This window comes from Micromesistius poutassou (assembly GCF_964030765.1).
Source record: "Micromesistius poutassou genome assembly, chromosome: 8".
Lineage (NCBI taxonomy): Eukaryota > Metazoa > Chordata > Actinopteri > Gadiformes > Gadidae > Micromesistius > Micromesistius poutassou.
Genome location: NC_140278.1, coordinates 1,039,721 through 1,066,334, shown reverse-complemented (window position 1 = coordinate 1,066,334; position 26,614 = coordinate 1,039,721). Strand labels below are relative to the sequence as shown.

Sequence of the window (26,614 nt, the reverse complement as noted above, 5' to 3'; positions counted from 1 at the left end):
GGCGCTGTGACATTCAGCAGTAACCAGAAACACACTTAGGGCAATATGTAAAGGTTATGGAAAACAGAGGTGTGTATGCAGGTCGACTCAATGAACTTGAAAGGTGATAACAGCAGTTTTGAAGATAAATTTGACATCCATGAGGCATGAACTTCATATTTTTGGACAGCTGCTCAATGATTTAGAAAGATAGTTGCTAACGGTTACAGGACTGTGAGAAGGGGTGACGTTGAGTAGACTCATTTGTTTGTGTTTTAATTAAATCAACCAACAATATGTATTCTATTAATATTGTCCGCGTTAAGTTTGTACATGAAAGAGCGAGGTGATGACCTCTAGCTCCACCTAGTGCTAACTGCCTCAGTTCCAGACAATGACCCAAAGGAGATGGGTTAAAGAAATATAAAATATGCCTATTTGCAGATTTCAGTATATTTTTGTTCTAGTATAGGTCTAGCTTTATTATATTTTATAGATGTGGGAATAGCATAACAAAAAAGAGCTTACCTTACATGTGCACCAATCTCTTCTCTGTTGAACAGACATTCGAGAATGACAACATAGTCCGACTGATGACAGTATTTACTGATTCGTCCCAATGTGATATTTATAAAGATTTATTTACCGATATTAATCCTCTTTATCTTCTCATCTCATGGCCACCGCCAAGCCCTTCCTCAGGGGCTGGAGAAATGGTCACCAGAGTGATCAAGTAAGCACAGTTAATTAAGATAAGATAAGGTAATCCTTTAATAGTCCCACAAAATTTGCAGTGTTACAGCAGCAAAGAGCAAAGACAATAGTGCAAATAAAGAAATTATTATAAAAAGCTTATATGATACTGTTAAAGTTGTGTGCTGTGTTACAGCTGTATGTGTGCTTTTATTTTCTTACCTCTGACTTCATAATTCTCCCTGCCTGGACCACTGACCGCCTACCAGCAGCAGCAGTACTTCATAAACATGAACCAGACAGAACAGTGCTTCTCCTTCCACCAACCCAGAGTATCAGATCTCTGACCCCCTGCTGATTCAACTGGAGGAGGTAGTGCTTCTTGTCTGGCCTTCTACGGCTTCTGGCTTGTTTAAAATTACTCACTGAAATGATTTCCACTTTAATTGAACAGATCTGTTGATGTACTATTTATATGTTCTACCTGTGCTTCCACGGAAGTCCTGCATGATAACTTTACTTTACCAACGATCATTTGGACGATAGGTTAGAAATTTAGAATATAGGTGCACCAGAAAGAGAGTGGAGAGTGTTTTGGACAAAGACAAGGTTGCATTCGGCTGCTCCTGCAATTGGCTGTTTGTTTTTTTTAAACAATTTCTTTACTCTAGTTCAGGCTAGATGTTGACCATATGATCGACATCTTACACTGAAAAGGAGACCAAGACGGTAAAACAGATGAAGGGAATACAATCATTGTGTCAAACGCTATAAGAGCCATCCGGCTGGTGTTCAGCCAACACCACCCCACTGGTGTGGTCCATGAGAAGGATCCTCTTGTATCTGCTGTTGGTTTATTTCCATGAAGCCATAGGGACCACACACACACACACACACACACACACACACACACACACACACACACACACACACACACACACACACACACACACACACACACACACACACACACAAATTGATCATTTGAACGGGCAGTTGAACAATCTTAAGCAAATCAATGGGTGGTATTGATTCATAAGTTATGTGTCATCTCAATAGGGGAATAAACACAAGATAAAATAAAGTATTGGTCCATCACACGCCGTAACAATTTCCACGGTGTATATATCTGTTTACGGCTGAACGTGTTCATGGGCTGTCACCGTAAGTTATTACTATTAACCTGATTGGAGACCCCTCTCTTAACCCAGCCTGTACAGTTGGCGCCAGCTGTAGTCGGTGATCATGTGACGACAACACGCAGTAAACCATCGAGCCTTCAGTTGGCCAAGTGCTGCAAGTGGTGCTAAAGCGAGGACAATACACCAGAACGGGTCCTTTATGGGGAACTCCTGGCGTCTGATGCTTTCGGTATTTTAAAAGTCTATAAGATACCATCAGACCATTGGGCCTGGCTTCCAGGGGACTGTATGAAGACGTCGGGCTGAAGCACCGCAGCCAGCGAGCCGCGGATCACTCGCACAGCCCGGGCTGACGTCGGCAGAGACCGCTGCATGTTCTAGGAAAGGCCGATGGCTGATGGCTCTGAAGATGGGGAAGCCCCATGACCCGAAACACTCGGTAAATGAATATCTTGTCCACTGTCAACATCTGCTCATGCATGTTGGAAACGATCCTTAGATATATCCAAAACACCAGGTCGTGTTAGCCACCATGCTAGTGAAGCCGGTAGACAGTGGTCGATTATCAACGTTGCCCGTTAATGAAACCACTCCTCCGTGTTTATAACCAATCAACAATGCTCATATCTGTATAGGTTTTCGGAGGAAGTAAAAGCTTCCACCATGAAGGAACTTAAAAACGCAGCGCGGTGTTTGTATCCAGCGTCTAGCTCAGACCCACAGATCTGTATCGGATGCTAGCAGTAGAGTGCAGCTAACCTAGCTCTACACCAGATGGTCCGCAAACAGGACCCGCTGCGATGGAGATCTGTACGAATAATTATGTTATTTTTAACATCATGACCACACTCGTTGTCTAACAATATAGGGTCCGGAAAACTGCTCCAAAGGGTATGCTGTGCATCTTGGAAAAGGCCTCCGGTGAACGGTATAGCCAGTCAACGTTAGCCATAGGTAGTTAGCCTAGCTGTCTTTTGCCCTTAATGTAGTCCTCTGCTTCAAAACAAACGGGCTCTTTGTACAGTCGTTATCGTGCTAATGATTTTCACTTAGCGTTCGATTGGTTTCACATTTCGATTGTGTGTAAATAACTATTTCAACATGGCCTTGCCGCTATGTAGCCACTAGTCAACACTTATAAACGAGGTGAGCTTTAAAAGGCCCGGGCTGACCCTGCTCAGTACAGGCCATGCTGGGTTTGGCATGCATTATAACTGCATGCACCTCACTTGCCAGGTGCCTTTTGTTGATACTAGTGAGACGTCTGTTGTGCCCTCTTATCTTCAACTGCATCACTGTTTTCCCCTACTTCGTGTGAGTTAACACAAGCCAGTACCGTGGTGCAACACAAACTACTTACAGGTTGTTGTGTTTCTATTATAAATGTATTTGAGGGTCATTGTTAAGTCATTATTGTTCTTCTTGACAATATTAGCATGGGGGACAACAGTATCTTTCTACTGGGACAATGGAGGGCATGGAGCTCAAGACAAATCGCGTACACCGCGGAACCTGTTGAGATGCGTCCTTGTATTTATCTTCAGAGGCCATTTGAGACGCACCACTGGTCCACTGGATGCTAGCACCGACATCCGTGTCATGTCAACAAGCAACGTATTCTAAACTCGTTACATTAACATGTGATATGATGCGTTTGAATCAAGAGCCTGTGTGAATTTAACCTATAAACTCATGTCATCTCCCTTTTTTCCCCAGGTGTGGCATCACATGTGAGGACTCATTTCTCCGAATTGGGTCTATCTGGGCCAGCAGCCTCCACAGGTCCACAGCCCTATATACACTTTGCACAATGGATGCTGTGCTGAAGTCAGAGATCAGGTATAAGATATGTCTCTTTATTTCAACCAAATCAAAATTGTATTAACGGTTCGCTTCCATGAATTACATTCTCATGACATACTAGCCCACATTTTCTAGCCCCATGAACAGTAGTAGATAATTAATTCTAAAAATAGGGACGTCTTTTCATTTTTTCAAGGGGTAAACCAAAAATATATATTCCCTTTTGTCACTATTACTAAATTAGACTCATTTAGAGATAATGGGTTTAAAATCCTATGTTTTTTGCCAGTCTACACCAACCATTTTGTGAACGTTCCAATATTTTTTGTAAACTCAAGTTGCATTATGTTCTGGATGTCAATGTTCCTTTCTTGAGGCACGTCCATGTCACGACAAAGAACACCTGCAGCAAAGAGTGTGTGGATGTGTGGTGCTCTGTCTTGGAAGTGGGGAGATTTAATTTTTTATCAGCTTCCGAGAGATGTTTAAGCTTCTTGAACACGCATTTCACAACATTGCTCTCATACACAACGACAATACTGAAATAGTATCACAAATCTAGAGGGGGTGGAACCATGGGGACAACAGGCCCCCCCTCCTTCCTCGAAATGTAATCAGAAAAGTATTTTTTTTTATCTGTTTGAATACGAGCTGAACCACCGGTGCTCACTTACACTTCAATGGTGGCTTTAAAAACTTGGATAATGTCCCATTTCCAGTATGAATGGGTTATCAAATATAATTATTAAAAGCTATAATCCTTAATGTCCTTCAGACCTTTTGACTGCTGTTGCATTGGTGATAGGGATGCACCGATACAGTATTTGCATGTACTTGTAAAACTTCTCTGATACAACTTTACGCAACGTGTCCTACCGTTAATGAGCCAGTGAACCCAAAACAGGTTTTTTTTATTTTTATGGAGTACTTTGTCTTATATGATCGTCAACATAGTCATCTATGCCGTTTTAGCACTGTTCTGAAATAAGTCCCCAATTTAGAGAAAAAAGGGATGAAATCCTGTGTATGTGAATGGTCCAATCTGCTGCCAACGCAGGGGGTGTGCCTTTTCCGAGGCACTTGGACGTCATGACCAAGGTGTGTGTGTGTGTGTGTGTGTGTGTGTGTGTGTGTGTGTGTGTGTGTGTGTGTGTGTGTGTGTGTGTGTGTGTGTGTGTGTGTGTGTGTGTGTGTGTGTGTGTGTGTGTGTGTGTGTGGAGCTCTGTCTGGGCGGTGTGTGTGTGTGGAGCTCTGTCTGGGCGGTGTGTGTGTGTGGAGCTCTGTCTGGGCGGTGTGTGTGTGTGGAGCTCTGTCTGGGCGGTGTGTGTGTGTGGAGCTCTGTCTGGGCGGTGTGTGTGTGTGGAGCTCTGTCTGGGCGGTGTGTGTGTGGAGCTCTGTCTGGGCGGTGTGTGTGTGTGGAGCTCTGTCTGGGCGGTGTGTGTGTGTGGAGCTCTGTCTGGGCGGTGTGTGTGTGGAGCTCTGTCTGGGCGGTGTGTGTGTGTGGAGCTCTGTCTGGGCAGCAGTGTGTGTGAACGCGTGGAGCTCTGCCTGGGCGATGGTTGACTGCAGCATCCGAGTGCTGGTTTAGCTTTTTGGAAACTTGTATACTGCTAGGTGTGTGGATGGTGAAGCTCCGTCTTGGCATCGATTTATTTAATACTCTGAGGATTAGGCTTTTCTAACACCTATAGTATATCGCTACGGTGTGTGGCACATGTCATATACATCATCGCTTTTTATAATGTTCGTATACAACAATGGTACTTAAAGTATCACAAAGTCACTGTGGGCTGTAACCATGGTGATAACACGCCCCCCTCTTTCCTAGAATTCTCATCCCAAAAAACTTATCTTTTTGAATTCCCGCTGAAACATTGGCTTTTTCAACTGAAATGGTATTAAGTATTCGATATCGGCAAGTACCCAAATGTCAGTACTTAGCACTGATATTTGGGTACTACTTGTACCTGAGAAAAAGTGCAATGGGTGCCTCCCTCACAAGCCAATTGGCAAGAAAGTCCTAATGGAATAGTTTATCTAGTTGTTGCTATGCACCCATGCAAATAACCTCTTGAAATAAGTTGTGCACTCTTGTTCATTTAGATTTGCTTATAATTATATGCCTCAACGCGCTTTACGATATGGTGTGGATTTTAACTATCATGCTTATAAACTATTTCTACCTTGCTAAATTCACCTTGGATTACTTGAAATTAAATGGGCCATACAATGAATACTTTAATTTTATCAATTAATTTGGCTTAACTGAAATGTACCATATCACAATTGTATCTGTTATGGGCCTATTCTAATATAATTTACAAATATTACATAGTTTTTACATTATTTTTGCTAATGTTTTATTGTCATATTTATTTTAATTATTTACAAGCTTTTAATTTACTAAAAGAACCCATTGCATGTCTTCAATATACAATTTACATAACCTGATACAGGTACAATGGGCTACATTTAAAACAACACATTGTTTCTAGACTGCAGTTGTAGTACCTTTGGTTGTCCTGTGGTAATAGTTTTTTCCCCCCTCTCTTTTCTATTGTCCTCACCCTGGATGGCCGCAGAGAGGAGGGGAGTGGCACCTCGGTAAGTTATGTCAACTAGTGTGTTTAAACACAGTTCATATTGGCTTTATTAAGTGATCCTATTATGATATATTATCCCTAATGTCCTATTTCCTTTAGGTAACGGTGGAGGGCCTCTCTAAGGCAGCACTAATGAAAAGCCTCACTCCGAGAGTCATGCTGTCAAACAATCTCTTGCCCAAAGGGACCAAGATGAAGGTGAACCTGGAGGACCAGGGTCGCCAAAAAGTGTCCTTCAGCTTCTCTCAGACGAAGAAGCCAACCCCAAGTGTGTTCTTCGTCTCACCAAGCCCCGAGAAGTCTCTAGCTGAATCTTCTTCTGCCTTGACACTTGAATCCTCACCCCCTCAAGACAGAACATTGCAGAATTCGGAGAGCGTAATGGAACTGCAGTCAACTATGGTGCCAACATCAACAGCTGAGCCCCCTTCTCCTCCAATGTCCGTTCCTTCACCCCCTAAACCTAAAATGGACCTAGGAAAGATTCACTTCAAGAAACAGATTCTCAGCATCTCTGTAACTGAGGAGAAACCAATGCTTAGCAATGTGCCACAGGAGCCTATTTCCCCAGAACAACCAGTTATAATGCAATCGTCTTTGCAAAGCAGAGCAGAAGTGTCCTCACCCAAACTTAAGACTATTAGCATTGATTGCTTGTCTGAGAATGTGCAAACGGAAGCCTCTGTGATAAGGGTACCTCCTAGCCCCCATAAGCCTTTAGACTCTTTTGGAAAGGACGTTGAGACTTCCATTATCAATCAGAAGGATGATGGGGTACCCAAAAGGAAAACCAGGTCTCAATCTGAAAGGGCTCCTGCAGGCTCAGAATCAGATGGCGATGGCGCCAAAATGTCTTCCAGCCACAAGATAATTGAACCCTCAATTAAAACAAAATCTGACGGTAGAAGCAAGGAGGAGAAAAAGTCTTCCTCTGGGTCAAATGTGGATGAAAAGGAAAGTTCCTCGAAACGCTCAGAGAACCACGAAGGCTCCTCCAGCTACTCCAAATCGGAGCGTGATTCAAGACACGCTTCATCTCGGTCCTCCCGTTCAGAGAAGGAGCGCAGGAGGTCGAGGACTAAATCAAGGTCAAGATCAAGAGGATCCAGGACAAGTTCATCCCACTCACGGACTGATCGATCCAGATGTGATAGAGTATCGAGATCTGATAGATCATACTATCATGATTCTGATCGCAGGTCACACAGGAGCCCGCCGAGGAGAGAGAGGAGGTCCTCTCGATCCCGCACTGACAGAAGTAGGGATAGCTCAGACTCTGATGATGATCACAGGAGGAATCGAAACAGGACAAATGACTCTAGTAGATCATCTGTTCATGCCAGCTTGCAAAAGGACTCAAAATCTTCATCATCATCATCATCTCACTCAAAATCTGAGAAGGATTCAAAATCTGTAGAGTTTTCTCAGTCTGCAGAGACTGACAAAAAATCAAATTCTGTGAGGACCGGGAGGAGAACCTCGGACTCTGAATCCCACCGTAAGCGCTCTCCTGAAGTGGACTCTAACCACCGGAAATCACATCACAAATCCCAGAGTAGTGCTAAATCAACCTATTTTAGTCAGTCTCAGACTTCCGAAAGAAGACGCCAGAAAAGCCCGTCCAGTGACTTGGATGCAGATCAGAAAGGAAAGACACGCATCTCTGACAGGAGCTCAGGCACTGAAACTTCCTGTTTAACCTCCCAGAAGAGTGTTCAACAGGAATCAAAAGACCCTTCCAAGTCCAGCTCAAAAATGTCAGTAATTGATAGAAAATCACAAGATGCATTTCACAGCCATAATAGGATACAAACACTTCCAAGCACCACAGAATCCCACTCCTTTAATGAAAAAGAGTTGAGTGATGCATGTCAGGCAAAGGAACAACAAAATAACAAGAGCTCAAAGGACAAAGTGTTGTCCTTTCACAAGGATTTTCCAGAACCATCCTCCCAACAATTGCAAGCCGTTCGAAGTCTTGAAATGGAAAGCACTTCAAATGATGGTCGGACTAGTGCTAACCAAGGTGCCATGGATATTGGTAAAGAAAGTCACAGTACCAACAATGTACTTCATGTGGACTCTAAGGCGATTACCTCAAATTCCTGCAGTAATAACAATTCCTCAGTTGGGACAGCACATGTTGCAGAAGACCTGCAACAGAGTGCTATCTTGGAGGATGTACAGCCAACAAAATATGTGGCTATCAACCTTCAACCTGGCACAGGTTTGCCTGAAATTTCACATGTGAAGGCTGAGAATCAGTTGTTGCCTACAAGTGAACGACAACTCCAAGATCCACTTAAGAAGACCAGAACTAGTGCAAAAAAGTCTCGCTGGGATATTGTTGGACAGGATGCATCTGACAGTGATAATTCTCAGAGGTTACCATCTGCAGATAATAAACCTAGTGTTAAAAAGGTAATATCTGTCAAAAACTGTGACATCTCGAAAGATGTCAACCCGGAGGAGGGCGTTAAACAGCAAGAAGGGACTCATTCCATAACGGCACAGAACACGGAGAGGACAAAGCATGATACTATTTCTCATAGCACATCTTCTGCCAAGTGTTCACTAAAAGACCAAAATAAAACAGATATAGGTCTCTCTGACTCAAAAGAGTCTGTTACTGACAAACGGTGTGAGAATCATACCTCAGAAATAAAAAACACTACAAATGTGCAACATTTGCCCACAATTGTTGAATGTCATAACACTCACAAGAGCACACCAGTCAAAAGAGAATCGGTTCACGTTGGGGACTCTGGAGGACTCAGCAATGCCAGTGAGAGTGATGATTCTGAGTCGGACTCTGATTGTGGACAGGCAATCAAACGGTTAAGCTCTATAGTTGTCATACCCCAGCAATCTTCCATAGCACTGGATCCTCTGGATACTGGAGCCTCTTGCAGTCCAATGAGTAGCTCAGAGGAGCAACATAGGAATGAGGTCAATCACCACAAACGGGGTGCTGGTCAGGTCCCAACAGAAATTGTTTTTCAACAGAGGCATCCAAGTGTTGCCCCAGCATGTGAGGAAGTAATTGCCTCAGCTCATGAAATGATGTGTCAGTCCCAGAGCAACATGATTGACAGCACAAGTCAGTCAGAAGGATCAAACTCGGTCAATGCCCAACCATACAAGGATGCCTTTAAACATGTTGAAGAAAGGCTAACTACTAGTGCACTGAACCAGCCTGCTACCCATAGCCATGAGAGTTTTCATCCGCCCGAGCATGGGCATCCGTATGTAAGTGGAAGGGATGGACAAATGCTCCCTCAATACCACCAAGAGGACTTCTTGAGAAATAACACTGTCAACAGCAACGGTGTATTCCGCGTGGGTTGGGATTTCTCTCAGTCGGAGCAGCCCAGCAGTACATACCAGCAGCCAGATAGCAGTTACGGGCCCCAGTTACTGAACCCCCAACAGACGGGAATTCCTCCTCTCGGACTGGGATACAGGCAGGGTAATGCTTCCTGGACCCCTCTGCCTCCCGTCATGCAGTCCAGCAGACCGCCCTACCTCCACATGCCTCAACATTATCAGGAGCCCCTGGGTCAGGTCCACCCTGATTCTCTGACCAACGACCACGAGGATGACGGGGACCGCAAAGCGCCGTCTCAAAGTCCAACCTGCAACGGGCCCAACACCTCCGCCTTCGTCCAGGCTAACGAGATCAGCAGCAACAGCAGAGGGTCTGCCGTCTTGGACCACCCCAGAGACTCGGAGGCACTCCGCCCCCACAGAGGCAGAGGCCCGCCCAAAAAGAGGCGCCAAGAGATAGAGTCAGACTCGGACAACGAGGCGGAACCTGGGCCCATGAGCAAACGGGAACGCCACAGAGATGGGGAAGTCACCAAAGAGGCTCCGGCAAAGGCTGAGTTGCCCCGCCCTTTACTTGACCTGAAAGACTTTCGAGATTCTAATAAGTGGAAGGATTATTCCAAATCTAAAAAGATGCCGCCTTATTTTGACCTGATCGACGACAATCTGTATCTTACAGAAAGGTATGGAGGGTATTTTTGCATTATGTTTGAATGTTTTTTTTTCATTGGTTTTAGCTCACTACAGCACAAACTTTATTTTTGCTAATTTTTTTAAATCTAATTTATATTGGGTGTAGGAGTTATGGCCCAAATCTTCTATCATTATATAAGTAATTTATGTTCTCAATAATAATCATCATGATATAGTACTTCTTCTGCAAATTCAATTTGGAAATGGTTTAAAATAACCATATGGTAATGCTTGTCTTTAAATAACCCTGTGAATGAATTTTAACAATTGTTAATCATGTGGTCATGTGGTATACAATAAGCAGTCAGTTGATCTCTTGTGAGACGCAGCATTTCTGCCACTGATTTAAGGCCTGGTGCTAGAAACAATATGGAATATCCATAGTTTTTTCTATTGTCCCATGATATGTATCGTCGTTTTGCCCCAGCCCTAATTCAAATGTATATATATTTATCTAGAAAGAAGAGCAAGTCTCATCGTGACATCAAGCGCATGCAGTGCGAGTGCTCAGTCCTGTCCAGGGAGGAGCGCTCTCGAGGAGTGTTGGCTTGTGGCGAGGACTGCCTGAACCGACTGTTGATGATTGAGTGGTGAGTTGTGTGTGTGTGTGTCTGTGTGTGTGTGTGTGTGTGTGTGTGTGTGTGTGTGTTGACTAAAATATGACCAAACATTTGTAAACTTAAATTTCCTTATACATAATATATGTATTTCTGTGTTAAGAAAGATTGGCAATAATTGTATGCTGAATATAATCGTTTACAAAAGTGTGCGGTTAGACTATTGTCAAGTATGTGGTAGTTGGTACTTTAATACAAAATTGATTTTGTATTCAGAAGGTACGGAGTGGAAGAAAATTGACCTTTTCAATGGAGGCTTAAGTATTACATTTTGATTTTAACCTATCCCAAAATTTTCCCTCAGCTCATCACGATGTCTCAATGGACACTACTGCTCAAATCGACGCTTTCAGATGAAGCAGCATGCTGACTTTGAGGTTATTCTCACAGAAGACAAGGGCTGGGGGCTTAGAGCAGCAAAAGATTTATCAGAGTAAGCTTTTCCTACAGATGGCATATTTGAATGTTTCAAGGTTTCTTTTTATTGGAGGGTGAATCATATGATTGGGCTTAATGTCAACTTTTGTTTCAGAAACACTTTTGTCCTTGAGTACTGTGGTGAGGTTTTGGACCACAAGGAGTTCAAGAACAGGGTGAAGGAATATGCCCGCAACAAGAACATCCACTACTACTTCATGGCATTAAAAAACAACGAGGTATGTCTAAAACTGTGACTCTCTGTAGAAGGAAACACAGCTGCAACGGTCTGGTTTCTATTCAGTACTTGACGTTGGGTATTGTCCTTTTAGATCATTGATGCAACGCTGAAAGGGAACTGCTCCCGCTTCATGAACCACAGCTGTGAGCCCAACTGTGAGACCCAGAAGGTTAGTGGAACCAGGGGAAGGACTCTGATGTCTCTACTGCCAGTGGCTTCCATTTTATGGGGACCTTAATGATTTCCCTCTCCTGTCCAGTGGACTGTAAACGGTCAACTCAGAGTGGGCTTCTTCACCACCAGAGCAGTGACTGCAGGAACAGAGCTCACCTTCGACTACCAGTTCCAGAGATATGGGTGAGATGATCACAGCGGCATCATTGGATTGGTGTATTGTACTACAGCTGCTCTTTCTGTTCTCTGCGTGTCATTATTGAGATCATAACATATTGGGGTGGCAGTAGCTCAGGAGGTAAAGTGGGTTGAGTGGTAACCGGAAGGTTGCTAGTTCGATCCCGGTACCTCGGGAGTGTCGAGGTGTCCCTGAGCTAGACTCCCAACCCTGACGGCTCCTGATGACCTGGCTGTCGCACGGTCGACTCCTCCATCGCTCCTCCCTCGCTCCATCATGTGTGACTGAATGGGTGTAAATCGCTTTGTATAAGAGCAAAATCCCCTTAATGTGAACGATGTCATTAGTTTCTAACTTTTATTCCTATCTCCCCCACCCCATCAGCAAAGAGGCCCAGAAGTGTTTCTGTGGCGCTGCCGGCTGCCGAGGCTTCCTGGGCGGAGAGAACCGGGTCAGTGTGCGCGCCGCCGCCGGGAAGATGAAGAAGGAGCGTCCGCGAAAGAAGGACACCGTGAGCGCCCTCACCACGGTCAGCACGGCGTTGCATTATGGGATACAGTATCTGACGTAGTGAGCTCTGAATGTATACTAGAATTTTTTTGACCGATTAGTACATCATCCGGGTAACTGTCGCATACTGCAAAAAAAACATTTTTCGCGTACTGCATACTACTTACTACTTTTACGTCACGATCAGTATACGAGCAGTATGTAGTATGCCATTTCAGAAACGGCCCTGGTCCCTAGTCAGCGCCGGTCATTACTAGTGGGGCTCAGCCGGCTCAGGTCTGAATTGGCCGGTGGGTAATTGCTGCGAGAGCCCCAGTGACGGGACTCTTCCATATATAACGCTGTTGAAACACAAGAGGCTATTTTAAGACCCGTCCTCTGCTGCACTCTTTGTTTCAATGGTTGTACAGGAAGAGGCTCTGTTAACATCGCTTTGTCTAAAAACCGACTATTTCTGTTAACTTCAATAACGTTTTTCTTTTGTTTTTTAACTGCAGCTGTTACTAATATAGTGTGTCTTCTATCTTTCAGTTGGATGAGGAGCTAGAGGCTCTGTTGGAGAACGGAGAGGGTCTGTCTGATGAGAAGGAGGTGGTGTCTCTCTGTCGGCTGATGGTCCGGGTGGAGACCACAGAGCAGAAACTCCTGTGTCTCAAGCTGATTCGAGTGAGAACTCCTTGTGTAGCTGGCTATCTTTGTGAAGGTTTTTTACAATGTGTCAATATATTAACAGTTTTGGTCAAATGTAGTCCGTGAGATGATATTGTGTGTTCCCAGGATACTCAAAACCCATCGTGCTTGAAGCAGTTCCTAGACCATCACGGACTGTCTTTGTTATGGATATTCATGGCGGAGCTGACTGAAGCCAAGGGCAACAGCTCCAACATGATCAAGCTTCAGTTTGAGGTAACAAGTCCAACCATGGAAAATGTATTGCATCAAAAATAAGAAAAGTTTTGAAATGAATAATTTGACATTTTTCTACTGTTCTGTCCCAAGATAATAAAGACCCTGTCCGTGCTGCCCATTTCCACTAAAAACATGTTGGAGGAGAGCAAAGTTCTGAGCTCCATTCAGCGTTGGGCCCAGACCAACGCCCTCCCTCAGCCTGCGGAGATGGACGGCTACTCCAGTGAGAACACCTCCCGGGCCCAGACCCCCCTCAACACCCCCGACGGCTCCACCACCAAACTAGGCCCCGAGTTGGAGAGTGACACCCCAAAGCGGGCCGTGTACCGCCGACTCAAAATCATCAGTGAAAACAGCCTAGACAGCGCACTCTCAGACGCCAGTAAGGCATCTGATGGCAAGGAGGAAGAGGAGGAGGATGAGGACGAGGAGGAGGACGAGGAGGAGGAGGATGACGAGGAGGAATTGTCGCATGCTCCATTGCCAGAGAGCATGGAGAAGAAGGCAGAGCCTTTAGGTGAAGCTGAAACTCCCAGCAAGGAAACGATAGAAGAGCCAGTAGAAGATCTGAATGGAGAGACTCAGAAGGAGTCTGCCTCAAATCAAAGTACACCACTTGAGCCGCAACACAAAGATGCAACAAAACAGGAAGAAAAGGAGAAAACTGAAGAGATGGAGGTGGAGATTGAGATTAAGGAGGTTGCTGTGAAAGGGGAAGCAATCGATGGCTCTGCTGCAGTTGAGGCTTCAGAAATAGCTGGTGACGAAGATGTCGACGGAATGGAGGAGCAGATTGTCCACACAGAGGAAGAGAACGCAAAGACGGAGGAAGAGCCCGAACTCCAAACAACCCAGTATCACCAAGTGGCTGAAGCTCCATCCTTAACTCAACATGTGGCAGGCCAGGTAGAACACACAGAGGCTGAGAACACTGTAAGCATTGAGGAGTGCCTAGAGGATCCGGGTGCCTGTGCTACTGATGACCCTCCCAGCTCTGTGGCCCCAGAGGCAGGGGCTCAATCCCAAGAGGCCAGCTCGGAGGCTCCCCAAGCCAGCTCAGAGGCTCCCCAAGCCAGCTCGGAGGCTCCCCAAGCCAGCTCGGAGGCTCCCCAAGCCAGTTCTGAGGCTCCCCAAGCCAGCTCTGAGGCTCCCCAAGCCAGCTCGGAGGCTCCCCAAGCCAGCTCGGAGGCTCCCCAAGCCAGCTCGGAGGCTCCTGAAGCCAGCTCAGAGGCTCCTGAAGCCAGCTCAGAGGCTCCTGAAGCCAGCTCAGAGGCTCCTGAAGCCAGCTCGGAGGCTCCAAAAGCCAGCTTGGAGGCTCCTGGAACCAGTTTGGAGGCTCCCGAAGCCAGCTCGGAGGTTCCTGAAGCCAGCTTTGAGGCTCCTGAGACTGGCTCTGTGGCCCCAGTGGCCAGGCTACCAGCCTCGGAGGCTTGCTCCGAGTCTCGGGAAGCTAGTCTTCAAGCCCTAGAGGCCGGCTCTGTGGCCCCAGAGACCAGCACCACTACAGAGGGCACCGCGGCCCCCTTGGAGCCTTCACTAGTGGGCACTCCGTCTCAGGATGAAGAGGAGGGGCCGTCGGATGTGGAAAGTGAGAGGAGCCAGGAACCACAGCTCAGCATCGTGGACATTAGTGGCATGGCGGCCAGACTCCTGGACAGCTGGAAAGATCTAAAGGCAAGACGCTCCAAGAACTCTTCATACTTGTGTCACTTAATACATTATTTTGCACTTGCTTAAAGGAATGATTCACTCATTCATTTTATGCTCACGTTTGCCACTAGCTATATTAAAGATGGCTACTATCTGTTGGGTATGGTATTTGTTGGAGGTTTATACAGCCAAACCCATCTTATGTAGGAAGCACAGGTGAGAGAGGACTCAGTTGTCAAATCATCATTAACGGTACTGTTCTTGAATTTTAAGGACTGGTTGAATTATTCCTTGTCGTTGTAGAGAATGTTTTACGGGCTGAAACTAAACTAAATACTCAACTGTTTTAGGAGGTCTACAGGATACCAAAGAAAAGCCAGGTGGAAAAGGAAACAAATGGTGAGTTCACTTCTCCTTCCAACTGTAAGTTGGGCAATTTGTATGTCTTTGACTAAACGGATTAACTGTGAGTCCCAGATCGCAGCCGGGAGCGAGACCCGGCCCTCACGCCGCGCACCGCCTCCGGGAGCCGGGAGAGGGAGCGGGAAAAAGACCGGGACAGAGAGCGGGACCATGACCGGGACAGAGAGCGAGACCGAGACTGGGAGAGGGATCGGGATCGGGACCGGGACCGGGACAGAGACCGGGATCGAGACCGGGATCGAGACCGGGATCGAGACCGAGATCGAGACCGGGAGCGGGAGCGAGCCTCTGAAAAGACTCCACGGAGCATGGAGCGGCGGAGGAGACGCTCCAGCTCCCCTCTGTCCTCCCCCTACGAGAGGAGCAGGCGAGCAGACGAACGGTATGCGGGGAACACGGTTCTGGGTCCTGGGTAGTAAACACTCCTGAAGCTGATGCCTGTACTCTTTCTTTGCATGCTAAGGTTCGACCCTTCCTCCAACAGTAACAAGACTCCGCGGGCAGTCGGGAAGGAGCGCAACAAGCTGTCCACAGAGGAACGGAGAAAGCTGTTTGAGCAGGAGGTGGCTCAGCGAGAAGCCCAGAAGCATCAGCTGCTTCAGCAGCAGCAGCAGCAGCAGCAGCAGCAACAACAGCAGCAGCAGCAACAGCAGCAGCTCCAGACGATGGCCTTTGACCCAAACCTGCCCTACGTCTCTAGTCCTGGCTACATCCACTACCCACCTGGGTACCCCTTACAGACCTATGTAGACCCCACCAACCCCAATGTGGGCAAAGTGTTGCTGCCCACCCCTCCGGTGGACGTGGCTGCCGGTACATACGAAGAGACCCCTCCACAGCCTCTGGTCTCTGAGCTGGGCCTGCCCCCTCCTCCCACCGCCGCCCAGGCCCCTCCAGCCCCTCAGCACATCACCGTCAACCCTCTAGAACTCAGCGCTGGTAACCCCCAGCAGTACGCCCAACCCCCCATGGTGACAGCCCAGGAGCCGGGGGTGGCCGTCCTCTCTGTGCCGGCCCAGAGGGCAGCACCGATGCCAGGCCAGCACCCGGCCCCCAGCTACACCACCCTGTGGGACTCCTCCATCCAGCAGGCGGTCACCGTGCAGACCCAGCCCACGCAGCAGCAGTACGCCACGGCTCCCAATCAGGCTCCGACGCAGACGGCCATCTACTACCAGGGCCAGCCTTGCCAGACCATCTACAGCATCCCCAGCTATCCCCAGGCCAACCCGCCCGTCATCCAGGTACCCTCAGCACGGCCTCATCGCTGTGGTCTGCAGCACACATCCACATGAGTAGCTTAAAGAGCCAGTGAACCCACTGGTACCAGTGAACCCACTGGTACAGAGCCAGTGAACCCACTGGTACAGAGCCAGTGAACCCACTGGTACAGAGCCAGTGAACCCACTGGTACAGAGCCAGTGAACCCACTGGTACAGAGCAGTGAACCCACTGGTACCAGTGAACCCACTGGTACAGACCAGTGAACCCACTGGTACAGACCAGTGAACCCACTGGTACAGAGCCAGTGAACCCACTGGTACAGAACCAGTGAACCCACTGGTACAGAGCAGTGAACCCACTGGTACAGAGCAGTGAACCCACTGGTACAGAGCAGTGAACCCACTGGTACAGACCAGTGAACCCACTGGTACAGACCAGTGAACCCACTGGTACAGACCAGTGAACCCACTGGTACAGAGCAGTGAACCCACTGTGATATAATGATATTGATTCCTATGTTTGACTAAAATGGCCTAGGTCACCATCATTACTATTAATGTGGTTGAGGGTTCACTGGCTCTTTAACCGATAACAATGATGACCTCTCCGCACAATTCCCCATCCCTCCATTCAAACCAGAGTCTTCCACGGCAGGGTTTCACTCTACTTGGATATTTTTACTTTATTACACCTATGTTTTATTTTTTCCTGCAAGAATTAAAATCCAATCGCCCACTGATTGTGAACACAAGAATGCCCTCCTCACGGTGGCCGTGTGTGTGTGTGCGGCCGGTGTCTGACGGTGTGTTGTGTTTGTGAAGGCGTACGCGGACCCCACTGCCGGCTACCTGCACGGCCCGCCTGTGTACACGGGCCACCAGCAGGGGGTGGTGGTGCAGCAGGGAGGAACCGTCACCACCATCGTCACCTCCCAGACGGTCCAGCCGGTAACACACTGGATGAGCATGTATCCTAATATGGGATTCTACACCCTCATAGCTACATGCTGCTCTTCTGAATAATGCTGTGTCTGACCACAAGGGGGAGATGGTTATGAATAATAATCGCTTCTCCTGCAATACATGTTTGAAAGAGTACTCTGAAGTCCAATCTTTTAATGTGTATGATTTGAATGGGAATTATCTTAATGTGAAATAGTTTACATTTTTGGTACATCAAAGGGCTTTCGAAAGCTCTTCTCTAGTCCTCAAATAACCATGTGGGGGTTTAACAGTGGAGCTAAATGCAGCCGTTTGCTCACCCTCTTGTCTCGTTCTTCTTTCCCTCCTTTTGTCCATCAGGAGATGATTGTCCCCAACAATGTGATAGACCTCCCCCCGCCGTCTCCCCCCAAGCCCAAAACCATCGTTCTACCTCCCAGCTGGAAGGTGGCGCGGGACCCTGAAGGAAAGATCTACTACTACCACATCGCCACCAGGTCCGCCAGACCCCGCACCCACCCCCACATCCACCACACACCCACCCCCACATCCACCCCCGTATCCATCCCCACATCCACCCCGCACCCACCCCCATCCCCACCCCCATCCCCACATCCCCACCCCCATCCCCACATCCACCCCCACATTCACCCCCCACCCTTTCTACAGTAGCGCGAGTAGCCACGGCGCATCCTTTGTCAAGATGACGCTGTAAATGCGATGATCCAAAATAGAAAATGAGAAATAAAAAGCTGTGCGGGTGAATGTTTTTCTGACCTGAATTCTGACATCATAATTGAAAAAAGTCATGAATACATAAAACCAACTTTACTTGTGCCAAGCCCTACCCGAGCCCGTGCTATTCATTGAATTTAAGGCCCGTACCCGGCCCGAATTTGCATATTGTGTGTGTGTGTGTGTGTGTGTGTGTGTGTGTGTGTGTGTGTGTGTGTGTGTGTGTGTGTGTGTGTGTGTGTGTGTGTGTGTGTGTGTGTGTGTGTGTGTGTGTGTGTGTGTGTGTGTGTGTGTGTGTGTGTGTGTGTGTGTGAGTGAGAGAGAGAGTGAGCAGATGCGTGTGCCGGGTTGGAAAAAATAAATGAAGATCTGTCAATGTTGTGTGTGTGTGTGAAGGGTGTGTGTCAATGTTATGTTGTGTGTGTGAAGGGTGTATGTCAATGTTATGTTGTGTGTGTGTGAAGGGTGTGTGTCCATGTTATGTTGTGTGTGTGAAGGGTGTATGTCCATGTTATGTTGTGTGTGTGAAGGGTGTATGTCAATGTTATGTTGTGTGTGTGAAGGGTGTATGTCAATGTTATGTTGTGTGTGTGAAGGGTGTATGTCAATGTTATGTTGTGTGTGTGTGTGTGTGAAGGGTGTATGTCAATGTTATGTTGTGTGTGTGTGTGTGTGAAGGGTGTATGTCAATGTTATGTTGTGTGTGTGTGTGTGTGTGTGTGAAGGGTGTATGTCAATGTTATGTTGTGTGTGTGTGTGTGTGAAGGGTGTATGTCAATTGAGGAACTGGGGAATCAACAGGAGCAGCAGGGGTCTACTAAAATATTGTGACCTTTCTGCTTGAAGGCAGACTGTGATGTAGAAGCTGTAAGTCTGAGGGTGTCTTAATGGTGTTCCAGTCAAAAGCTGCTGCGAAATATAAAGTATACACAGCATGTCTGACATGTTGTGCTCCCTTAGGCAAACCCAGTGGGACCCCCCGCCCTGGGACGGCAGCGGGGACAACACGAGCATAGACCACGAGTCTGAGATGGACCTGGGAACTCCGACCTACGACGAGAACCCCTCTAAGGTAAGGCTCTGGACTGGAGGGTCCTTGGTACGTGCAATTAATGGAAACAAGAGTCCATGTGGGTTGTCGTCAACGTCTTCATCCACAGTAGCAGTTGGATAGATTATCCTGGATAATCTATCCAACTGCACCATTTCTATCTGATACTACCTCGTGTGACAGTGTGAAATAATCCTGGTTGCTGTTTATTAGTTCCCTGTATGTTTGCGCCCGGATGCAGAGCCTGATTAGTGTTTGTCCGTGAGGTAACTCAAGATGCTGCGCTGGTGATTGCTTTCAGCTGTGGCCTCGCTCTGCAGCAGGATACATAAAAAGAGAACACGCGCACGCACGCACGCACGCACGCACGCACGCACACCTCTACCCTGGAGACGGCCGCCTGTCTCCTGTCTCCTGTCTCCTGGTCCCCTGTCTCCTGTCTCCTGGTCCCCTGTCTCCTGTCTCCTGGTCCCCTGTCCCCTGTCCCCTGTCCCCTGTCCCCTGTCTCCTGTCTCCTGGTCCCCTGTCCCCTGGTCCCCTGTCTCCTGTCTCCTTGTCCCCTGTCTCCTGTCTCCTGTCTCCTGGTCCCCTGTCCCCTGTCTCCTGGTCCCCTGTCCCCTGTCTCCTGGTCCCCTGTCCCCTGGTCCCCTGTCTCCTGTCTCCTTGTCCCCTGTCTCCTGTCTCCTGGTCCCCTGTCCCCTGTCCCCTGTCCCCTGTCCCCTGTCTCCTGTCTCCTGGTCCCCTGTCCCCTGGTCCCCTGTCCCCTGTCTCCTGTCTCCTGTCTCCTGGTCCCCTGTCTCCTGGTCCCCTGTCCCCTGTCTCCTGGTCCCCTGTCTCCTGGTCCCCTGTCCCCTGTCTCCTGTCTCCTGGTCCCCTGTCTCCTGGTCCCCTGTCCCCTGTCTCCTGTCTCCTGGTCCCCTGTCTCCTGGTCCCCTGTCCCCTGTCTCCTGTCTCCTGGTCCCCTGTCCCCTGTCCCCTGTCCCCTGTCTCCTGGTCCCCTGTCTCCTGGTCCCCTGTCTCCTGGTCCCCTGTCTCCTGTCTCCTGGTCCCCTGTCCCCTGGTCCCCTGTCTCCTGTCTCCTTGTCCCCTGTCTCCTGTCTCCTGTCTCCTGGTCCCCTGTCTCCTGGTCCCCTGTCTCCTGTCTCCTGTCTCCTGGTCTCCTGTCTCCTGGTCCCCTGTCTCCTGGTCCCCTGTCTCCTGGTCCCCTGTCCCCTGTCTCCTGGTCCCCTGTCTCCTGGTCCCCTGTCCCCTGTCTCCTGTCTCCTGGTCCCCTGTCCCCTGTCCCCTGGTCCCCTGTCTCCTGTCTCCTGGTCCCCTGTCTCCTGGTCCCCTGTCCCCTGTCTCCTGGTCCCCTGTCCCCTGTCTCCTGGTCCCCTGTCCCCTGTCCCCTGTCTCCTGTCTCCTGGTCCCCTGTCTCCTGGTCTCCTGTCTCCTGTCTCCTGGTCCCCTGTCTCCTGGTCCCCTGTCCCCTGTCTCCTGTCTCCTGGTCCCCTGTCTCCTGTCTCCTGGTCCCCTGTCTCCTGTCTCCTGGTCCCCTGTCCCCTGTCTCCTGTCTCCTGGTCTCCTGTCTCCTGGTCCCCTGTCTCCTGTCTCCTGGTCCCCTGTCTCCTGGTCCCCTGTCTCCTGTCTCCTGGTCCCCTGTCTCCTGGTCCCCTGTCTCCTATCTCCTGTCCCCTGTCTCCTGGTCCCCTGTCTCCTGGTCTCCTGGTCCCCTGTCTCCTGGTCTCCTGGTCCCCTATCTCCTGTCCCCTGTCTCCTGGTCCCCTGTCTCCTGGTCCCCTGTCTCCTGGTCTCCTGGTCCCCTGTCCCCTGTCTCCTGTCCCCTGTCTCCTGTCCCCTATCTCCTGTCCCCTGTCCCCTGTCCCCTGTCTCCTGTCTCCTGGTCCCCTGTCCCCTGTCTCCTGTCTCCTGGTCTCCTGTCTCCTGGTCCCCTGTCTCCTGTCTCCTGGTCCCCTGTCTCCTGGTCCCCTGTCCCCTGTCTCCTGGTCCCCTGTCCCCTGTCTCCTGTCTCCTGGTCCCCTGTCTCCTGGTCCCCTGTCTCCTATCTCCTGTCCCCTGTCTCCTGTCCCCTGTCTCCTGGTCCCCTGTCTCCTGGTCTCCTGGTCCCCTGTCTCCTGGTCTCCTGGTCCCCTATCTCCTGTCCCCTGTCTCCTGGTCCCCTGTCTCCTGGTCCCCTGTCTCCTGGTCTCCTGGTCCCCTGTCCCCTGTCTCCTGTCCCCTATCTCCTGTTCCCTGTCCCCTGTCCCCTGTCCCCTGTCTCCTGTCTCCTGGTCCCCTGTCCCCTGTCTCCTGTCTCCTGGTCCCCTGTCTCCTGGTCCCCTGTCCCCTGTCTCCTGGTCCCCTGTCCCCTATCTCCTGTCCCCTGGTCCTGTGTGGCTAGAGGAGACGGTGGTTGGGCTCTGCTCATCTCTGTCCCCTCCCTCCCTTTTTTTTTTTTCTTCTCTTCCTTCATCTCTTCCCTTCCTTTGATGCTAATGGGAAGCAGCTGGTGTGTGTGTGTGTGTGTGTGTGTGTGTGTGTGTGTGTGTGTGTGTGTGTGTGTGTGTGTGTGTGTGTGTGTGTGTGTGTGTGTGTGTGTGTGTGTGTGTGTGTGAGACACAGACAAGATGTGGTACTGATTCCTCGCCCTTACTTGTTAATAAATCACAATTAGTGCTTCCAGATTTTTCCTAGGGTTGCTTTTATTTGCAGCATGTGCATTGACACGGGCTGTGTCTCTGCTGCTGCCTGCTTCATGCCGACCACTAGCTCGGATAAGGCTGGTCTGCCTAAAATGATATCCCATGTTAGTATATGCTACACGTGAACCTCCTAAGATGGCACAATTGGATTGGTTCGCTATCTCGGGGCAATATCCCATGATTGAGATCTCAATCATGGGATATTGCCCAATCTTCTCGATGGTCGTCTCGTCACTAATAAAAACAAATAAACCGCTAATAAAAACAAATAAAAAGTGTTATTTTGTTTATTTTTGGAGTGTTCACGTGTAGTATATACTAAAACAATGATTCACCTCTGGCTCCGTGAATAGTGGGGAATAGCCCCACTATTTCCTCACTACTCACATAATAATAGCATGGTTAAATATCCCGCCTGTGGACCAGATGATGGTTGCTGCCCCGGTTGTCGCCCGCTGTGCTCCGAAGTGTCGTCTTCTCTTTGTTGAGTTGAAGGGTCAGCCGCCAAAAGGCCGCACCTCCTGTCCTCTGATCTCTAAAGAGACGGGTTCTACTGGAGGTGAACCTCCTGTCCTCTGATCTCTAAAGAGACGGGTTCTACTGGAGGTGAACCTCCTGTCCTCTGATCTCTAAAGAGACGGGTTCTACTGGAGGTGAACCTCCTGTCCTCTGATCTCTAAAGAGACGGGTTCTACTGGAGGTGAACCTCCTGTCCTCTGATCTCTAAAGAGACGGGTTCTACTGGAGGTGAACCTCCTGTCCTCTGACCTCTAAAGAGACGGGTTCTACTGGAGGTGAACCTCCTGTCCTCTGATCTCTAAAGAGACGGGTTCTACTGGAGGTGAACCTCCTGTCCTCTGATCTCTAAAGAGACGGGTTCTACTGGAGGTGAACCTCCTGTCCTCTGACCTCTAAAGAGACGGGTTCTATTGGAGGTGAGACGGGTTCTATTGGAGGTGAGACAGGTTCTATTGGAGGTGAGACAGGTTCTATTGGAGGTGAGACAGGTTCTATTGGAGGTGAGACAGGTTCTATTGGAGGTGAGACAGGTTCTATTGGAGGTGAGACAGGTTCTATTGGAGGTGAGACGGGTTCTATTGGAGGTGAGACAGGTTCTATTGGAGGTGAGACAGGTTCTATTGGAGGTGAGACAGGTTCTATTGGAGGTGAGACAGGTTCTATTGGAGGTGAGACAGGTTCTATTGGAGGTGAGACAGGTTCTATTGGAGGTGAGACGGGTTCTACTGGAGGTGAGACGGGTTCTATTGGAGGTGAGACGGGTTCTATTGGAGGTGAGACGGGTTCTACTGGAGGTGAGACGGGTTCTATTGGAGGTGAGACGGGTTCTACTGGAGGTGAGACGGGTTCTACTGGAGGTGAGACAGGTTCTATTGGAGGTGAGACAGGTTCTATTGGAGGTGAGACGGGTTCTACTGGAGGTGAGACAGGTTCTATTGGAGGTGAGACAGGTTCTATTGGAGGTGAGACAGGTTCTATTGGAGGTGAGACGGGTTCTACTGGAGGTGAGACGGGTTCTACTGGAGGTGAGACGGGTTCTACTGGAGGTGAGACGGGTTCTATTGGAGGTGAGACGGGTTCTACTGGAGGTGAGACGGGTTCTACTGGAGGTGAGACGGGTTCTACTGGAGGTGAGACGGGTTCTATTGGAGGTGAGACGGGTTCTACTGGAGGTGAGACGGGTTCTATTGGAGGTGAGACGGGTTCTACTGGAGGTGAGACGGGTTCTACTGGAGGTGAGACGGGTTCTACTGGAGGTGAGACGGGTTCTATTGGAGGTGCTGTTGCCCTCCGTGCCTCCACTGCCTAGGGGCCGCGTGGCTTTGGTTCTCTAGCGGCCGTAACAAAGGGGTGCTGCTGCCAGGAGCCATGCTCATTTAAAACGTGGTGTTTTTGAAGGAAAGAAGGAAAAATGTTCCCTTTTTTTGTTTTCTGACAGTTCTCTACAAAGACTGCCGAGGCGGACACGTCCAGCGAGCTGGCCAAGAAGAGCAAAGAGACATTCCGCAAGGAGGTGGGCTCCCACAGTCGGAAGGGAAACGCAAACACACAATTTCTATTTTATTACTTAACACTTAACATTGTATACTAATGCACTTTTTACCCTTAATGGATGGGTTGGCTGTAAGCCGAACTGCCCCTCAGGGACTAATAAAGCAATCTGAATCTGAATCTGAAAACGATGGCAAAGGCTGTTTATTGGATGAAGATGTGTTTTAATGTGCGTGTGTGTCCTATTCAGATATCCCAGTTCATTGTGCAGTGTCTGAATCCGTACCGAAAGCCTGACTGTAAACTGGGACGCATCAGCAACACGGATGACTTCAAGCATCTCGCCAGAAAGGTAACGCGGGTGATAGTCATTTTCTCTGTATTTCTGTACATCTGGACGTGCCAAACATTTGAATGGATTTAGCTGTCCAAAGAATGTGTTTTAATGGCCTTTTTTTATGTTTGGAGGACTCTCCGGCCCTCTACACCTTTTTGAATGTTTTATTCTTTGTTGTTGAATGGTTTAACAGACAGGTATGTATTCAGTGGGTATAGGTACAATGCTGACCACTGGTCCCACTCACACCACAGTGGGCTTCCCCTGTTTTAAAACCACAAAGCCACTTGCCCAGTGACGTCATCACACCATCTCTCTACTTTGTCCTCACATGTTTTCAAACCGTTTCCTCCCCCAGACGTTAGCCGCTCCAACACGGGGGAAATGTAACGCTGTCACCTTTCTTGTCCCTCAGCTAACTCACGGCGTGATGAACAAGGAGCTGAAGGCCTGCAAGAACCCGGAGGACCTGGAGTGCAACGAAGAGGTGAAACACAAGGCCAGGGAGTACATCAAGAAGTACATGCACCGCTTTGGCTCTGTGTACCGGCCTAAAGAAGACACCGAGCTGGAGTAGTGTGTGTGTGTGTGTGTGTGTGTGTGTGTGTGTGTGTGTGTGTGTGTGTGTGTGTGTGTGTGTGTGTGTGTGTGTGTGTGTGTGTGTGTGTGTGTGTGTGTGTGTGTGTGTGTGTGTGTGTGGAGGATCGATGCAATGGTCGCCGACGCGGTTATCAGGAACTGAAGTGGCGCGGGGCCTGCGTTGGCTGTGACCGTGAGCCACAGCTCACCAGACTGATCCCCTCCAGCCTCCGCTGCAGGACCACGCAGTGGGCGCTGCGGACTGTTCTCCTGGTTGATTTTAAAGCCCGCCGCCCACCCCATGTTTTGGCTCTTAACTTGTTCCCCACAAGTTGATCACCTCAATTCCACCTTTTTAAATACTCTTCTGGCCCGACCAGGAAGGATTAGTTTAAGGACAACCATGATTTTCTTTTTTTAAATTAGTAAATCGCCCTTCAGTACTTTCCACTGTTGAATGGATCAATGTTGAATAGAAAGGTTTGTGTGTTTTGTTTTTTTCTACATAGGATTTCTTTGTGTGTGTGTGTGTGCGTGCGCGTGTGTGTGCTTTTAGCCCTTTGCCATTGACTGTGTATCTGGTGCTGCTTTTAGCTGGGCTGTGGAGCTCCGCTCTTCCGGACATCCCCCCCCCGACCCCCTCCTCCTCACTCCTCCATCCCTCCTCCTACTCTGTAACCGTTGGTAACCAGGTCCACACTGAACCAGTTCACACGTCAAAGCTGTCGATCCCGACCTGTGCTCATGGGCCCAGCAGGGAGGACGTGGAGGTGGTTGGATCAATATTGTTCATATGTCCAGCGATGAGTTTATGTAACAGAACTGTTGTGTGTGGGGTCAGGCGTTGGGCTGCAGCTAGCTTCGTTCAGACTACTCTTCATCCTGTCCTGGTCTCCACCAGCTCACACTCGGCCCACTTTTGTCCTGGAACAGAAGTGATGGATGTAGCATCATAATATTACCGTTTTTTTTTTTTTTTTAATTATCAACATTTTGACTCGCCTATTCTGATGCGCATTACTGTGAGATTCTCAAGGTTGCTATTTGTTTCTTTTGTTTTGTTTTTTTAAGCATGGGCTCATTAATCACTTACTTCGATTTGCATTAAACAATGTTCCAACACATGTATATTTCTTTATATGTGAATATATAGAAAAGGTAGTTGACTTTGTGGTTGTTTTTTCATCTGTAAATATCTGTAATTACCAAACCACAGTAGTCAGGCCAGGGGGTGGGGTCACTGTGAAGCCCCGCCCAGCCTCTCCGTTTGAAGCCTCTTCTGCAGCGTCTCATTACGCCATACTCACTTCACAGTCCTGTTTTAAATCACTGGTAGGAGAGGTTGGGGGCCGGGCTGTTATTTAGGTTTGGTTGTTTTCTATGTACAAATGTTTCACCCTAATCTTCTGTAAGTATTGTGTAAGCACATTCTCATACTGAGTGTACAAACCTTTTAAAGAATAATAAAAACATTTTTTGTAAACTAAAGTCTTGTGCTTTCGATTTTTCAATAGAGGTGAATTCTGGGCTGTTGTCAGAACATGGCGTTAATGGATGATACGCCGTAACGCTACGACCTGTATGTGTACTCTAAGTTGAAGGATTATTTGCGACACCTCCAGTGTATATGCATTCCCCTCTGCCTCACAGTGAAGCCGATCTGTCTGGAGCGGGGTAGCACGTTACTCTGTGGCTGT

General features: G+C 48.6%; 1 protein-coding gene across 3 annotated transcripts; it reads left to right on the top strand.

The window, feature by feature from the left end:
- The first annotated feature begins 1,972 nt into the window (after positions 1-1,972).
- setd2 (SET domain containing 2, histone lysine methyltransferase) lies at positions 1,973-26,390 on the top strand. 3 transcript variants are annotated; one of them, XM_084471185.1, is made up of 22 exons: positions 1,973-2,253; positions 3,531-3,653; positions 6,200-6,221; positions 6,320-10,230; positions 10,699-10,830; positions 11,162-11,290; positions 11,390-11,513; positions 11,607-11,684; positions 11,775-11,872; positions 12,252-12,396; positions 12,909-13,043; positions 13,155-13,283; positions 13,377-14,960; positions 15,287-15,335; positions 15,414-15,741; positions 15,844-16,603; positions 17,405-17,530; positions 17,885-18,021; positions 19,220-19,331; positions 23,949-24,023; positions 24,252-24,353; positions 24,754-26,390. In XM_084471185.1, exons 1-22 carry the CDS (start codon positions 2,237-2,239, stop codon positions 24,913-24,915), a joined length of 8,478 nt encoding a protein of 2,825 aa, XP_084327311.1. In that variant the 5' UTR covers positions 1,973-2,236; the 3' UTR covers positions 24,916-26,390. The 3 variants fall into 3 exon arrangements, with proteins under 3 accessions (XP_084327311.1, XP_084327310.1, XP_084327312.1); XM_084471184.1 differs by having other exon boundaries at positions 15,823-16,603; XM_084471186.1 differs by lacking the exon at positions 1,973-2,253 and adding an exon at positions 2,520-2,624 and having other exon boundaries at positions 15,823-16,603.
- The last annotated feature ends 224 nt before the right edge of the window (positions 26,391-26,614 follow it).